Raw genomic sequence first — 15,000 nt, forward strand, 5'->3', positions numbered from 1 at the left:
TTTTGTGTGTTTGTTTGTTTTTTGTCTGTGCATTGTAATGTCCGTATTGTGGTTCTTGTTGTTTTCCTATGTTATGTTGAAAAAAGAAAAATGTGTGGTTCTATATACATTGAATTGTGATTGAACAGTTGTGAAATCTCAGAGCCTCAATAAAAATACATAAAAGAAAGAAAGAAAAAAAAAGAATCGGCCTCAGGTCTAAATGGGTTAAATCGCGATTAGATCGCCATTTGAATCCTGACGCAAACAGTAGAGCGCAAGTAAAAAAAGAGAAGAAAATAGAGGATGTTTGTAAGAGAATTGATTAAAAAGGGAGTTTTCGGCCATTTTCTACTGTATTGAAAAGAGAAGAGAAGAAAATGTAAAGAGAATGAAAATGTATGTAAGAGAAATAATAATACCCAAAAAAGTGCAATTTGAGTTGAGAAAATCGTGAAAATATCGTATCGCGAAAGTAGTTTCGGGATTCCAATCGTATTGTGAGTTGAGTAAATTGTTACATGGCTAGAAGTTTCTGAACTGTCCACAGCCCTCCTCTGAGACACAGAGCGAGTAGACATGTTTCTGAACTGTCCACAGCCCTCCTCTGAGACACAGAGCGAGTAGACATGTTTCTGAACTGTCCACAGCGCTCCTCTGAGACACAGAGTGAATAGGCAGGTTTCTGAACTGTCCACAGCCCTCCTCTGAGACAGAGAGGAAGTAGACAGGTTTCTGAACTGTCCACAGCCCTCCTCTGAGACACAGAGTGAGTAGACAGGTTTCTGAACTGTCCACAGCCCTCCTCTGAGACACAGAGTGAGTAGACAGGTTTCTGAACTGTCCACAGCCCTCCTCTGAGACACAGAGTGAGTAGACAGGTTACTGAACTGTCCACAGCCCTCCTCTGAGACACAGAGTGAGTAGACAGGTTTCTGAACTGTCCACAGCCCTCCTCTGAGACACAGAGTGAGTAGGCAGGTTTCTGAACTGTCCACAGCCCTCCTCTGAGACACAGAGTGAGTAGACAGGTTTCTGAACTGTCCACAGCCCTCCTCTGAGACACAGAGCGAGTAGACATGTTTATGAACTGTCCACAGCCCTCCTCTGAGACACAGAGCGAGTAGACAGAAATGGTACCATCTTATATAATGAGCATTATTAAAGACATTAGTAATTCATATTATACTATTAGTACTATATAGCACTGACCTGACCAACAGTTCAGCTCTCTGTTGCAGCGCTAGCGCCACCTGGTGGGTCCTCTGAAGAGAGTCAGCGTGCAGCAGCGACTGAAACACAAGGAACACATCGTCGAACATTACATTATGTTTATTTTTTGAGGGGTGCTGCTACAGCCCCTCCAAATGAGGGGTGCTGCTATAGCCCCTCCAAATGAGGGGTGCTGCTATAGCCCCTCCAAATGAGGGGTGCTGCTACAGCCCCTCCAAATGAGGGGTGCTGCTACAGCCACTCCAAATGCCTGGCTTTTGAAATGACGTCATATTGCAGCCAAGTCTATGGACTTTAATGTGTGTTTAGGGCAAAGAGACGACAGTGTGTGTGTGTGTGTGTGTGTGTGTGTGTGTGTGTGTGTGTGTGTGTGTGTGTGTGTGTGTGTAGTTACCTCTATGGCCTGCTGGAGGCGCTCATGTTCTCTTTGCAGTTGTTCAGCCTCAGACAAACAGCTGGAGTTCAGCAGACAAGAAGATAACATGACTTCACCTTCACCGATCCACCCTAGAACCTGAGCGCACGCACACACACACGCACACGCACACACACACACACACACACACACACACACACACACACACACACACACACACACACACACACACACATTTAACATTTTACAAGAAATTCTTGAACACAAACAATAGTGGATGCGCAAACTTGGAAAACTGTACAACCAGTGCTTCAGGATACAGATCACGGGTACAGAAAGCATCGCCTTCTCCATATATGGCGACTGTCAATTATTGCAGACACTGAACAGAATTTTGCCGATGCCTGATCAGCTCTCGGCTTGGGCATGCCTGCAATCTGCAGGCCCCTCATATCACGACTGATTTACAGAGGCTTCCAAAATATGAACACAAGTAGTTTACATTTGTAGCCAAACTGTATAACAGCATCCTTAAGACGCTGGTACTTAAGCACCTTGGTAAGGAATGCCTCTTCCAGACTGTGGTCAAATGTACAATGCCACTTCCAAGTTGGGCTATAGGCGTAACTAAGTAGAACAAACATAGCAATGATTACTATCACACTATAGAGCTATTTAACACTGTTACTGTGCGTGCGTGTGTGCGTGTGAACGTGCGTGCGTGCGTGCGTGCGTGCGTGCGTGCGTGCGTGCGTGCGTGCGTGCGTGCGTGCGTGCGTGCGTGCGTGTGTGCGTTACCTGTTTAACTTGTGTTTGCAGGTGCTTCAGTTGCAGGCTTTGCTCCAGGTGTGTGTGTGTGTGGTCGGCCAGCTGCTGCAGTTCCTTGTGTTTGTCCTGGAGGTGGCGCTGCAGATCCTCTACCTGAGAGGAGAGAGCGGCCTCGCCCTCCACCGCAAGCTCTATACCTGCACACACACACACACACACACACACACACACACACACACACACACACACACACACACACACACACACACACACACACACACACACACACACACACACACACACACACACACACAAATATAAGGGTCACTCCCACTCCTATGCCACTTTTCCTGGGTTCACTTGCCCAGGCTTTTTTTTTCTTGAGCGGTGGCACACCGTCTCCAATGCTGTCTGTCTGTCTGTCTGTCTGTCTGTCTGTCTGTCTGTCCGTATGTCCGCCTGAGTAGGACCTATTGACCCCTGTCTGAGTAGGACCTATTGACCCCTGTCTGAGTAGGACCTATTGACCCCTGTCTGAGTAGGACCTTTGACCCCTGTCTGAGTAGGACCTATTGACCCCTGTCTGAGTAGGACCTATTGACCCCTGTCTGAGTAGGACCTATTGACCCCTGTCTGAGTGGGACCTATTGACCCCTGTCTGAGTAGGACCTATTGACCCCTGTCTGAGTAGGACCTATTGACCCCTGTCTGAGTAGGACCTATTGACCCCTGTCTGAGTAGGACCTATTGACCCCTGTCTGAGTAGGACCTATTGACCCCTGTCTGAGTAGGACCTATTGACCCCTGTCTGAGTAGGACCTATTGACCCCTGTCTGAGTAGGACCTATTGACCCCTGTCTGAATAGGACCTATTGACCCCTGGCTGAGTAGGACCTTTGACCCCTGTCTGAGTGGGACCTATTGACCCCTGTCTGAGTAGGACCTATTGACCCCTGTCTGAGTAGGACCTATTGACCCCTGTCTGAGTGGGACCTATTGACCCCTGTCTGAGTAGGACCTATTGACCCCTGTCTGAGTAGGACCTATTGACCCCTGTCTGAGTAGGACCTATTGACCCCTGTCTGAGTGGGACCTATTGACCCCTGTCTGAGTAGGACCTATTGACCCCTGTCTGAGTAGGACCTATTGACCCCTGTCTGAGTAGGACCTATTGACCCCTGTCTGAGTAGGACCTATTGACCCCTGTCTGAGTAGGACCTATTGACCCCTGTCTGAGTAGGACCTATTGACCCCTGTCTGAGTAGGACCTTTGACCCCTGTCTGAGTAGGACCTATTGACCCCTGTCTGAGTAGGACCTATTGACCCCTGTCTGAGTAGGACCTATTGACCCCTGTCTGAGTAGGACCTATTGACCCCTGTCTGAGTAGGACCTATTGACCCCTGTCTGAGTAGGACCTATTGACCCCTGTCTGAGTAGGACCTTTGACCCCTGTCTGAGTAGGACCTATTGACCCCTGTCTGAGTAGGACCTTTGACCCCTGTCTGAGTAGGACCTATTGACCCCTGTCTGAGTAGGACCTATTGACCCCTGTCTGAGTAGGACCTATTGACCCCTGTCTGAGTAGGACCTATTGACCCCTGTCTGAGTAGGACCTATTGACCCCTGTCTGAGTAGGACCTATTGACCCCTGTCTGAGTAGGACCTATTGACCCCTGTCTGAGTAGGACCTATTGACCCCTGTCTGAGTAGGACCTATTGACCCCTGTCTGAGTAGGACCTATTGACCCCTGTCTGAGTAGGACCTATTGACCCCTGTCTGAGTAGGACCTATTGACCCCTGTCTGAGTAGGACCTATTGACCCTGCAACAACTGTGCTTCAATGGCTCCAAGGCACCACAGTCACACTGTAGTATTATAACACACAGTCACGGGATAATGTCTGGCGAGGTGGTCATTGTTGGGAGATAATTCACAGTCAGGGTGATTAACCAGGTTAATCACACTGACTGAAATTAAATGACCGGAATCAATTTTCGGGTAGAGCTATTTCTCGCTTCAACTGTTTTCCAAATAACATTCTTGAAAGCATGTTGTTTAGTAAGTGTTAGTTTATGCTGTCATGTTGGCTACATCAGGGGTTCTCAACGTTTTTGGCCGGGGACCCCCGGAAATGCTTTGGCAATGTCTCGGGACCCCCGCCCCGCCCCCTCCCGACCCCCAATATAAATTGACTGCTACAATAAGCTTAACCCATTTTGGGCGGGAACCCCTTTTGGTGTTTTAAGCATTATGTTATAATTTAGCTATTGAAAAATAGCAGATCTACAAGCTCATAGCGCGCCACCGAGTGGCGCGCTACGAGCTTGTAGGTCTGCTATTTTTGAAAAATCTTGAAAAAAAAAAACCCACCAAACTAATTTGGCGACCCACCAAGGGGTCGCGACCCATGGGTTGAGAACCCCTGTGTTGTAGAGCGGAGCGGTCGTTATCCAGAAATAACACACCGCCGAATTTGGCGATTGACCATTCAGAGCATCAATCAAGCCGTGTAATAAGATATATAACACACAGTAAGTATAACAATAAAAGTACAGTTCCACCGCTCAGTTCGCTCAGTTCGCTCAGTTCGCACGGGGTGCGATTCTCTTTCTTTTGAAAACAAAACACCAGAGAAGTCCTGACACTAGAAACAGAGCTGCATGCCATAGACTACTTGTCCACTTAGGGGCGCTGTTTGACGCTTTTTGTTACAAGCAAAACTACAGTGTGTGAATACTATACATTATCTGATCAATTAATCAATCAGTAAATCCAATTGATCAATATGAATCCATCCATCCATCCAACCTGTGCATGCATTGTGTGTGTGTGTGTGTGTGTGTGTGTGTGTGTGTGTGTGTGTGTGTGTGTGTGTGTGTGTGTGTGTGTGTGTGTGTGTGTGTGTGTGTGTGTGTGTGTGTGCGTGCGTGCGGTTTCCATGGGGACCAGCTGTGCACTTGAAGGAGCAGTTCCCATGGCAACCAGCATACCACGCCCCTCTCTCCCCCCCCCCCCCCCCCACCCTCTGCTTCACTCCTCTGTTTCATTCCGTCCATGCTGTAGTAGTATTTAGAGTATTTGTACTCTATTACCTGAGGCCAGTACTTCTGTGATGTACTGCTGGAGGTCATGACCTTGTTGGATGACCTCATAGGTCATGTTGTTCATCGCCAGGCGTCGCTCCATGTGTCTGTCAATCAAAGAAAATCAACCAATCAACAAATCAATCAATCAATCAATCAATTCACCGTTTCTCAACATCATGTCTAGGATCCACCAGGGGCCCAAAAGAGTGTACAAATGGAACCAAATGGACCCTTAGGGGTCTACAACTCTGAGAGTGTACAAATGGAACCAAATGGACCCTTACAGGTCTGTAACCCTGAGAGTGTACAAATGGAACCAAATGGACCCTTACAGGTCTGTAACTCTGAGTGTGTACAAATGGAACCAAATGGACCCTTACAGGTCTGTAACCCTGAGAGTGTACAAATGGAACCAAATGGACCCTTACAGGTCTGTAACTCTGAGAGTGTACAAATGGAACCAAATGGACCCTTACAGGTCTGTAACCCTGAGAGTGTACAAATGGAACCAAATGGACCCTTACAGGTCTGTAACTCTGAGAGTGAACAAATGGAACCAAATGGACCCTTACAGGTCTGTAACCCTGAGAGTGTACAAATGGAACCAAATGGACCCTTACAGGTCTGTAAGTCTGAGAGTGTACACATGGAACCAAATGGACCCTTACAGGTCTGTAACTCTGAGAGTGTACAAATGGAACCAAATGGACCCTTACGGGTCTATAACTCTGAGAGTATAACAAATGGAACCAAAATGAAATGAAATGAAATCTATATTTACCCAGGGTATCTGGGCTAAGCTCAAGAACTTGTTTCCAGCCAGGCCCTGCTCATAGAACACATTTCATCGTAGTGGTTGATGCCTTGTTCAAGGGCATTTCAGCGGTGGTAATTTTAACGTGTCGGACGGCTGATTCGAACTGGGAACCTTCCGGTATCTAGACCGCGCCGCTATCCGTTCGGCCACCGCTGCCACCAAATGGACCCTTACGGGTCTGTAACTCTGAGAGTATAACAAATGAAACCAAATGGACCCTTACGGGTCTGTAAGTCTGAGAGTGTACACATGGAACCAAATGGACCCTTGCAGGTCTGTAACTCTGAGAGTATAACAAATGGAACCAAATGGACCCTTACGGGTCTGTAACTCTGAGAGTATAACAAATGAAACCAAATGGACCCTTACGGGTCTGTAAGTCTGAGAGTGTACACATGGAACCAAATGGACCCTTACAGGTCTGTAACTCTGAGAGTATAACAAATGGAACCAAATGGACCCTTACGGGTCTGTACGTCTGAGAGTGTACACATGGAACCAAATGGACCCTTACAGGTCTGTAACTCTGAGAGTGTACAAATGTAACGAACATTATACCTGTGTATGCGCTGCTGCGCTAGCGTTAGCCCCTCTGGGCTGGCCTCCACCAGCCGAGACTGGGCCAGCGCTAGCTTGTCGTGCGCTAGCTTGTCCTGGCCGGCGTCGCTGAGCCGCGACTGAGACTGCTGCTGCTGCTGAGACAGTTTCTCTGCGGAGAAGTCCTGGGCCTGTTTCTCCAAGTCCTGTTTCCACGCCTCCATTTCACCCGTTACCTGTACACCAAAACACATGTCGTACGTACGCACGCACGCACAAAGCACACGCACACGCACACGCACACGCACACGCGCACACACACACACACACACACTCCAGTTTTAGGTGATAAGGTGACCACGGAAAACTACAACGTGACGTCGAGCCGCAGTGATGAGCGACTCACCGCGGTGATGAGCGACTCACCGCAGTGATGAGCGACTCACCGCGGTGATGAGCGACTCACCGCGGTGATGAGCGACTCACCGCGGTGATGAGCGACTCACCGCGGTGATGAGCGACTCACCGCAGTGATGAGCGACTCACCGCAGTGATGAGCGACTCACCGCGGTGATGAGCGACTCACCGCGGTGATGAGCGACTCACCGCGGTGATGAGCGACTCACCGCGGTGATGAGCGACTCACCGCTCACCCCAAACACATCTCTCTGTTTTTACTAACCACCGAAAAGTATGAAGAGGTTACAGTAACTTTACGGTCAGGGTTAGGTTATGGTTTACCTCCAGTATAGTCTAAGGGTTCACCTCCAGTATAGTCTAAGGGTTAGGTTATGGTTCACCTCCAGTATAGTCTAAGGGTTCACCTCCAGTACAGTCTAAGGGTTAGGTTATGGTTCACCTCCAGTATAGTCTAAGGGTTAGGTTATGGTTCACCTCCAGTATAGTCTAAGGGTTAGGTTATGGTTCACCTCCAGTATAGTCTAAGGGTTCACCTCCAGTACAGTCTAAGGGTTAGGTTATGGTTCACCTCCAGTACAGTCTAAGGGTTAGGTTATGGTTTACCTCCAGTACAGTCTAAGGGTTAGGTTATGGTTCACCTCCAGTATAGTCTAAGGGTTACGTTATGGTTCACCTCCAGTACAGTCTAAGGGTTAGGTTATGGTTCACCTCCAGTACAGTCTAAGGGTTAGGTTATGGTTCACCTCCAGTACAGTCTAAGGGTTAGGTTATGGTTCACCTCCAGTACAGTCTAAGGGTTAGGTTATGGTTCACCTCCAGTATAGTCTAAGGGTTAGGTTATGGTTCACCTCCAGTACAGTCTAAGGGTTAGGTTATGGTTCACCTCCAGTACAGTCTAAGGGTTAGGTTATGGTTCACCTCCAGTACAGTCTAAGGGTTAGGTTATGGTTCACCTCCAGTACAGTCTAAGGGTTAGGTTATGGTTCACCTCCAGTACAGTCTAAGGGTTAGGTTATGGTTCACCTCCAGTACAGTCTAAGGGTTAGGTTATGGTTCACCTCCAGTACAGTCTAAGGGTTAGGTTATGGTTCACCTCCAGTACAGTCTAAGGGTTAGGTTATGGTTCACCTCCAGTACAGTCTAAGGGTTAGGTTATGGTTCACCTCCAGTACAGTCTAAGGGTTAGGTTATGGTTCACCTCCAGTATAGTCTAAGGGTTAGGTTATGGTTCACCTCCAGTACAGTCTAAGGGTTAGGTTATGGTTCACCTCCAGTATAGTCTAAGGGTTAGGTTATGGTTCACCTCCAGTACAGTCTAAGGGTTAGGTTATGGTTCACCTCCAGTACAGTCTAAGGGTTAGGTTATGGTTCACCTCCAGTATAGTCTAAGGGTTAGGTTATGGTTTACCTCTAGTACAGTCTAAGGGTTAGGTTATGGTTCACCTCCAGTACAGTCTAAGGGTTAGGTTATGGTTCACCTCCAGTACAGTCTAAGGGTTAGGTTATGGTTCACCTCCAGTACAGTCTAAGGGTTAGGTTATGGTTCACCTCCAGTATAGTCTAAGGGTTAGGTTATGGTTCACCTCCAGTACAGTCTAAGGGTTAGGTTATGGTTCACCTCCAGTACAGTCTAAGGGTTAGGTTATGGTTCACCTCCAGTATAGTCTCGCGTTGCCAGACTGTTGCCTCGCACAATTTTCAAATTCTTCCGTCATACCGGCTGGACGGTCTGGAGCAACGGAAGCTCTGATCATGAGTAAGTGATAAACCTTAAGTGGAGCCTCCTCCCCACGTCTGTTTCGTCTTTACAGTCGCGCAAATGTATCCTAATGTAAATAGAAATCAACTAAAGCATAATAGCTTGCTGCTTGGCAGAAATGGAAACAAACTGTAAAGATATTTTAAAATACACTTTTGTGAACGAAATTACAAACAGATTACCATATCGTTATAGGTGTAGTTCCAGACTCTATATAGCAGTGGTTCCCAAAGTAGGGTCCGGGGACCCCAAGCTGTCCCTGAGGCAGTTCCATGGGGCCCCCAGCTAAATGATAGTTAGGAACCAAATGGACCCTTATGGGTCTGTAACTCAGAGAGTGTACAAATGGAACCAAATTAACCTGTTAGGGTCCATTTGGTTCCATTTGGGCTATGTGGAAACCCCAGGGGGGTCCAGGAGGGAAAATCAAAAATATCGGAGTTGGAACCTAAGAACTTGACCAGCCCCATTTACCCGCTGAGAGCTGTTCATGAGGTGGACAGCCTCTGCCCCCGCCTGCGGGGGATTGGGGCTCAAGAGGTTAAAGGTTACCTCCAGGGTGAAAGGTGAAAGGTGAAAGGTGAAAGGTGAAAGGTTACCTGCTACAGGATGCGTAGCTGCAGGTAGTGGGGCTAAGGTAAAAGGTTACCTCCAGGGTTAAAGGTGAAAGGTTACGTCCATGGTTAAAGGTTAAAGGTTACGTCCATGGTTAAAGGTCAAAAGTGAAAGGTTACCTCCAGGATTAAAGGTGAAAGGTTACCTCCAGGGTAAAAGGTGAAAGGTTACCTCCAGGGTTAAAGGTTACCTCCAGGGTTAAAGGTTACCTCCAGGGTTAAAGGTTACCTCCAGGGTTAAAGGTGAAAGGTTACCTCCAGGGTTAAAGGTTACCTCCAGGGTTAAAGGTGAAAGGTTACCTCCAGGGTTAAAGGTGAAAGGTTACCTCCAGGGTTAAAGGTTACCTCCAGGGTTAAAGGTGAAAGGTTACCTCCAGGGTTAAAGGTGAAAGGTTACCTCCAGGGTTAAAGGTTACCTCCAGGGTTAAAGGTTACCTTCAGGGTTAAAGGTGAAAGGTTACCTCCAGGGTTAAAGGTTACCTCCAGGGTTAAAGGTTACCTCCAGGGTTAAAGGTTACCTCCAGGGTTAAAGGTGAAAGGTTACCTCCAGGGTTAAAGGTGAAAGGTTACCTCCAGGGTTAAAGGTTACCTCCAGGGTTAAAGGTTACCTCCAGGGTCAAAGGTGAAAGGTTACCTCCAGGGTTAAAGGTGAAAGGTTACCTCCAGGGTTAAAGGTTACCTTCAGGGTTAAAGGTGAAAGGTTACCTCCAGGGTTAAAGGTGAAAGGTTACCTCCAGGGTTAAAGGTTAAAGGTTACCTCCAGGGTTAAAGGTCAAAGGTTAAAGGTTACCTCCAGGGTACACTGCTGCAGGATGCGTAGCTGCAGGAACACGTCCAGCCTGATCTTCCTCTGGTGGAACAACTCCTCCAGCTGGACCTGGGCCTCGTCCAGCTGCCCCAGAACCGTCTCCACGTGAGCCACGGAGCTGCCCTGGGGCCTGGGACAATCAATCAATCAATCAATCAATCAATCAATCAATCAATCAATCAATCAATCCACTTAAAACCCCATATATGGTTGAGCGGAGTCACTCAGGGCTCTATGCTGTACTTTCCTGTTTTACAATTTGCAATGTAGGCATTTAGCAGACACTCTTAATCCAGAGTGATTTACAGTAAGCAAGAAAAACACAAGGTAAAATTGTGTGCGTGCGTGTACCTTAATTGCAGGATGAGGTCTTCTCCTTCTCTGATGACACTCAGCGCAGCATCCTAGAGAAATTAGACAATGTTTAGTGTAGAGCAGAGGCGCCTGCCAGGCTGACACTGTTTATTGTAGAGCTACAGTGTTGTCCCCCCCCCCATTCAGTCCCGTGAACCAGTCTCCATTGTGGTGCATGTAAAGTTGTCTGAGCGAGGTGGAACCCCCTCAAGGAACCACAAGGGTCCCTGGACCGTAGAGCCTACAGTGTTTACTTCTTGGTTCTGAAAGGAGTTCTGTAGGCCAGTGCTTCTCAAACATGTTCATGTTCACTCTTCTCCCTTCCCTAAAACACCCTGGACAACACTCCACACGTCCTAGACTCTTCTCCCTTCCCTAAAACACCCTGGAAAACACTCCACACGTCCTAGACTCTTCTCCCTCCAATAAAACACCCTGGACAACGCTCCACACGTCCTAGACTCTTCTCCCTTCCCTAAAACACCCTGGACAACGCTCCACACGTCCTAGACTCTTCTCCCTTCCCTAAAACACCCTGGACACCGCTCCACACGTCCTAGACTCTTCTCCCTTCCCTAAAACATCCTGGACAACGCTCCACACGTCCTAGACTCTTCTCCCTTCCCTAAAACACCCTGGACAACGCTCCACACATCCTAGACTCTTCTCCATTCCCTAAAACACCCTGGACAACGTTCCACACGTCCTAGACTCTTCTCCCTTCCCTAAAACACCCTGGACAACGCTCCACACGTCCTAGACTCTTCTCCCTTCCCTAAAACACCCTGGACAACGCTCCACACGTCCTAGACTCTTCTCCCTTCCCTAAAACACCCTGGACAACGCTCCGCACGTCCTAGACTCTTCTCCCTTCCCTAAAACACCCTGGACAACGCTCCACACGTCCTAGACTATTCTCCCTTCCCTTGAACACCCTGGACAACGCTCCACACGTCCCACTACACACATGTTAGTGCGTATTTAGCGTGTATTGGGTGACAGGTTACCTGTGTGTTGTTCTGCTGTAGTGTCTGTTGGGTGATGAGTCCCTGCAGTGAGTCCACCGTTGCCATGGTTTCTGGACAGACACACACTGTAGACAACTGTCTCTGTAGACCTTCCATCCATGCCGACAACTACGCACACACACACACACACACACACAAGCACACACACACGCACACGCACACACACACACACACACACACACACACACACACACACACACACACACACACACATAACATTAGCTGATGCACTCACAGCAGATGATAATAAAACAAGAGTAACTGGCGTGCGTGCGTGCGTGCGTGCGTGCGTGCGTGCGTGCGTGCGTGCGTGTGTGCGTGCGTGCGTGCGTGCGTGCGTGCGTGCGTGCGTGCGTGCGTGCGTGCGTGCATACCTCCTTGGTGTGTGTGTAGAACGACACAGCGAGGTCCAACAGAACTTTCCTCTGTTCTACTCTCTGGATGAACTCCTGAAAACACGACACATTCATTGATTTTAGTTTTAGTCTTAGTTAGGGATGTCCCGATCACGTTTCTTTCGCTCCCGTTTCCGATTCCGATCAATTGATTTTGAGTATCTGCCGATACGGATTTTTTTCCAATCCGAAAAAGAAATCCAATATCATGATATGGATATAATATTGATTCTAGGGATGTCCCGATAACTTTGTTTTGCTTCCGATACGATTTCGATCACGTGATCGGATCGAGACAACCCTAGTCATAGTCTCTTGAATAGTTTTAATTTAGTCTTAGTCATCTGGAATGTTTTAGTGTGTAGTTTTAGTCGACTAAATATCATAGGATTTTAGTCGACTAAATCTACAGTAGATTTACACACACACACACACACACACACACACACACACACACACACACACACACACACACACACACACACACACACACACACACACACACACACACACACACACACACACACACACACACACACACACACACACACACCTGCATGCGTAGCTCCAGGTGTCTCGCTGCATCGTAGATCTCAGACTCTTCACATTCTCCAGACTGAGACAGCTGTCCTGCTGCTTCCAACAGCTTCTCTGCATTGGTGTACGTGTTCTGCACGCACGCACACACACACGCACGCACACGCACGCACGCACGCACGCACGCACGCACGCACGCACGCACGCACGCACGCACGCACGCACGCACGCACGCACGCACGCACGCACACGCGCACGCGCACGCGCACACACGCACGCACGCACGCACGCACGCACGCACGCACGCACGCACGCACGCACGCACGCACGCACGCACGCACGCACGCACACATAGTAGAGAAAGTAGACAACAAGGTTAACGCATTTTCACAAAACAAACTAATGGTGTTTGAGTGAATGTGATCAGTGGTTCTCAGACACATTCATGTCACGGACCCCCAAATGAACGTGCACCGCGGCCACGGACCCCCAAATGAGCCACGGACCCCCAAATGAACGTGCATCGCAGCCATGGACCCACAAATGAACGTGCATCGCAGCCATGGACCCCCAAATGAACGTGCATCGCAGCCATGGACCCCCAAATGAACGTGCATCGCAGCCATGGACCCACAAATGAACGTGCATCACAGCCACGGACCCCCAAATGAACGTGCATGGCGGCCACGGACCCCCAAATGAACGTGCATGGCGGCCACGGACCCCCAAATGAACGTGCATGGCGGCCATGGACCCCCAAATGAACGTGCATGGCAGCCACGGACCCCCAAATGAGCCACGGACCCCCATGGACCCCCAAATGAACGTGCATCGCGGCCACGGACCCCCAAATGAACGTGCATCGCAGCCACGGACCCCCAATCGGGAAATTATGTCGAGTCAGGGAGCCCTCATAAAAGTTGTGTTGTTAACTATTTTCGAAATCATTACACATTTTGAGAAATGTGTTAGATATTTTCAAATATATATATATTTTTTTAATAGGATTAGTTGATTGAAACCTTTATTTATTCTCAAAAAGTGCAATGCTGACGAAAATCACATAAAACAATTTAAGACAGATATAAAACACAGGGGTTCTCAACGTTTTTGGCCGGGGACCCCCGGAAATGCTTTGGCAACGTCTCGGGACCCCCGCCTCGCCCCCTCCCGACCCCCAATATAAATTGACTGCTACAATAACCTTAATAATAGAGACAATACACCATAAATAAATACTGAAACGAGATATAATCATTAGGGAAGGTGTATGCATGTACTATGTGTACTATGTACTATGTATTTATTTATTTATTTAAATGACTACTGCTCAGCCCATATCTACTGTTACTACTGTACTACTGTATTAATGTATCCTCCTCCTTACTGACATGTTTGCACTATTGGTGAGATGCGAAAATACTTTTCGCTGTGCTGTACTTGTACTGTACATTGACAATAAATTGAATCTCATCTCATCTCTCGTAAACTCTTCATTTCCATTTTCCAGCCATTCAGTTACAAAAAAACAAAACAAAAAAAACAGTTTTTTTTGCGACCCACGGGTTGAGAACCCCTGACATAAGGCATAGAGACATAATTTACAGACAGAGAAACAAAACACAAGTTAGAAATCACACACGTGTGAACCGAGTGGTGCAACTCCCCTCTCCCCTCTCCCCTTGCCCCTCTCTCTCTCTCTCTCTCTCTCTCTGTAATTAGCAGGCAACAGTGCAACACTATCTCTCTCTCTGTTTCTGGCACAACAGCGCCACTTTTGCCCCTACTGGTACTCTAAACATTGGGACATAGTCCCATAGTCCGTCCCATAGTCCCAGAGTGTTTGCACCACTCAAAAACAGTTACCTGTGCTACTTGCTGGAAGTCATCGTGGCGTTTCTGCAGAGCTCTGGCTCTGTGTAGAGACTTCCCCACTCCACTGTGTTTGTTGAGGAACACCTCTCCGTGCTGCTCTACCCAGTCCAGCACCTACACACACACACACACACACACACACACACACACACACACACACACACACACACACACACACACACACACACACACACACACACACACACACACACACACACACACACACACACACACACAGTTCAGAAACAGACAGCACTAGTTGATGGATGGGGGGGGGTCATGTGGGGTTCCAGGACTTCTGACAAAATGTTCTGAGACCACTCTGCCCTACAAAGTGCTGTAACTACGGAGGAAATATATCTGCAAATAAAAGTGATATTACAATAATTGTCATCATCATTTTTAGACCGC

At 48.1% G+C, this 15,000-nt stretch overlaps 1 protein-coding gene across 1 annotated transcript in view; it reads right to left on the reverse strand.

Moving 5' to 3' along the window:
• LOC306917162 (kalirin-like) overlaps positions 1-15,000 on the reverse strand; it is a gene marked incomplete at both ends in the record, with an annotated part of 75,597 nt that overhangs the window by 37,410 nt on the left and 23,187 nt on the right. Inside the window, 11 exons of the mRNA XM_079495295.1 lie at positions 1,192-1,271; positions 1,607-1,726; positions 2,387-2,553; positions 5,452-5,549; positions 6,821-7,035; positions 10,383-10,530; positions 10,752-10,804; positions 11,762-11,890; positions 12,157-12,231; positions 12,731-12,847; positions 14,581-14,703. Of these exons, the coding sequence (XP_079351421.1) occupies positions 1,192-1,271; positions 1,607-1,726; positions 2,387-2,553; positions 5,452-5,549; positions 6,821-7,035; positions 10,383-10,530; positions 10,752-10,804; positions 11,762-11,890; positions 12,157-12,231; positions 12,731-12,847; positions 14,581-14,703 (1,325 nt within the window). The remainder of the gene's footprint in view (positions 1-1,191; positions 1,272-1,606; positions 1,727-2,386; positions 2,554-5,451; positions 5,550-6,820; positions 7,036-10,382; positions 10,531-10,751; positions 10,805-11,761; positions 11,891-12,156; positions 12,232-12,730; positions 12,848-14,580; positions 14,704-15,000) is intronic.

Source organism: Electrona antarctica (assembly GCF_951216825.1).
Source record: "Electrona antarctica genome assembly, chromosome: 24".
In the NCBI taxonomy this organism is placed as follows: Eukaryota; Metazoa; Chordata; class Actinopteri; order Myctophiformes; family Myctophidae; genus Electrona; species Electrona antarctica.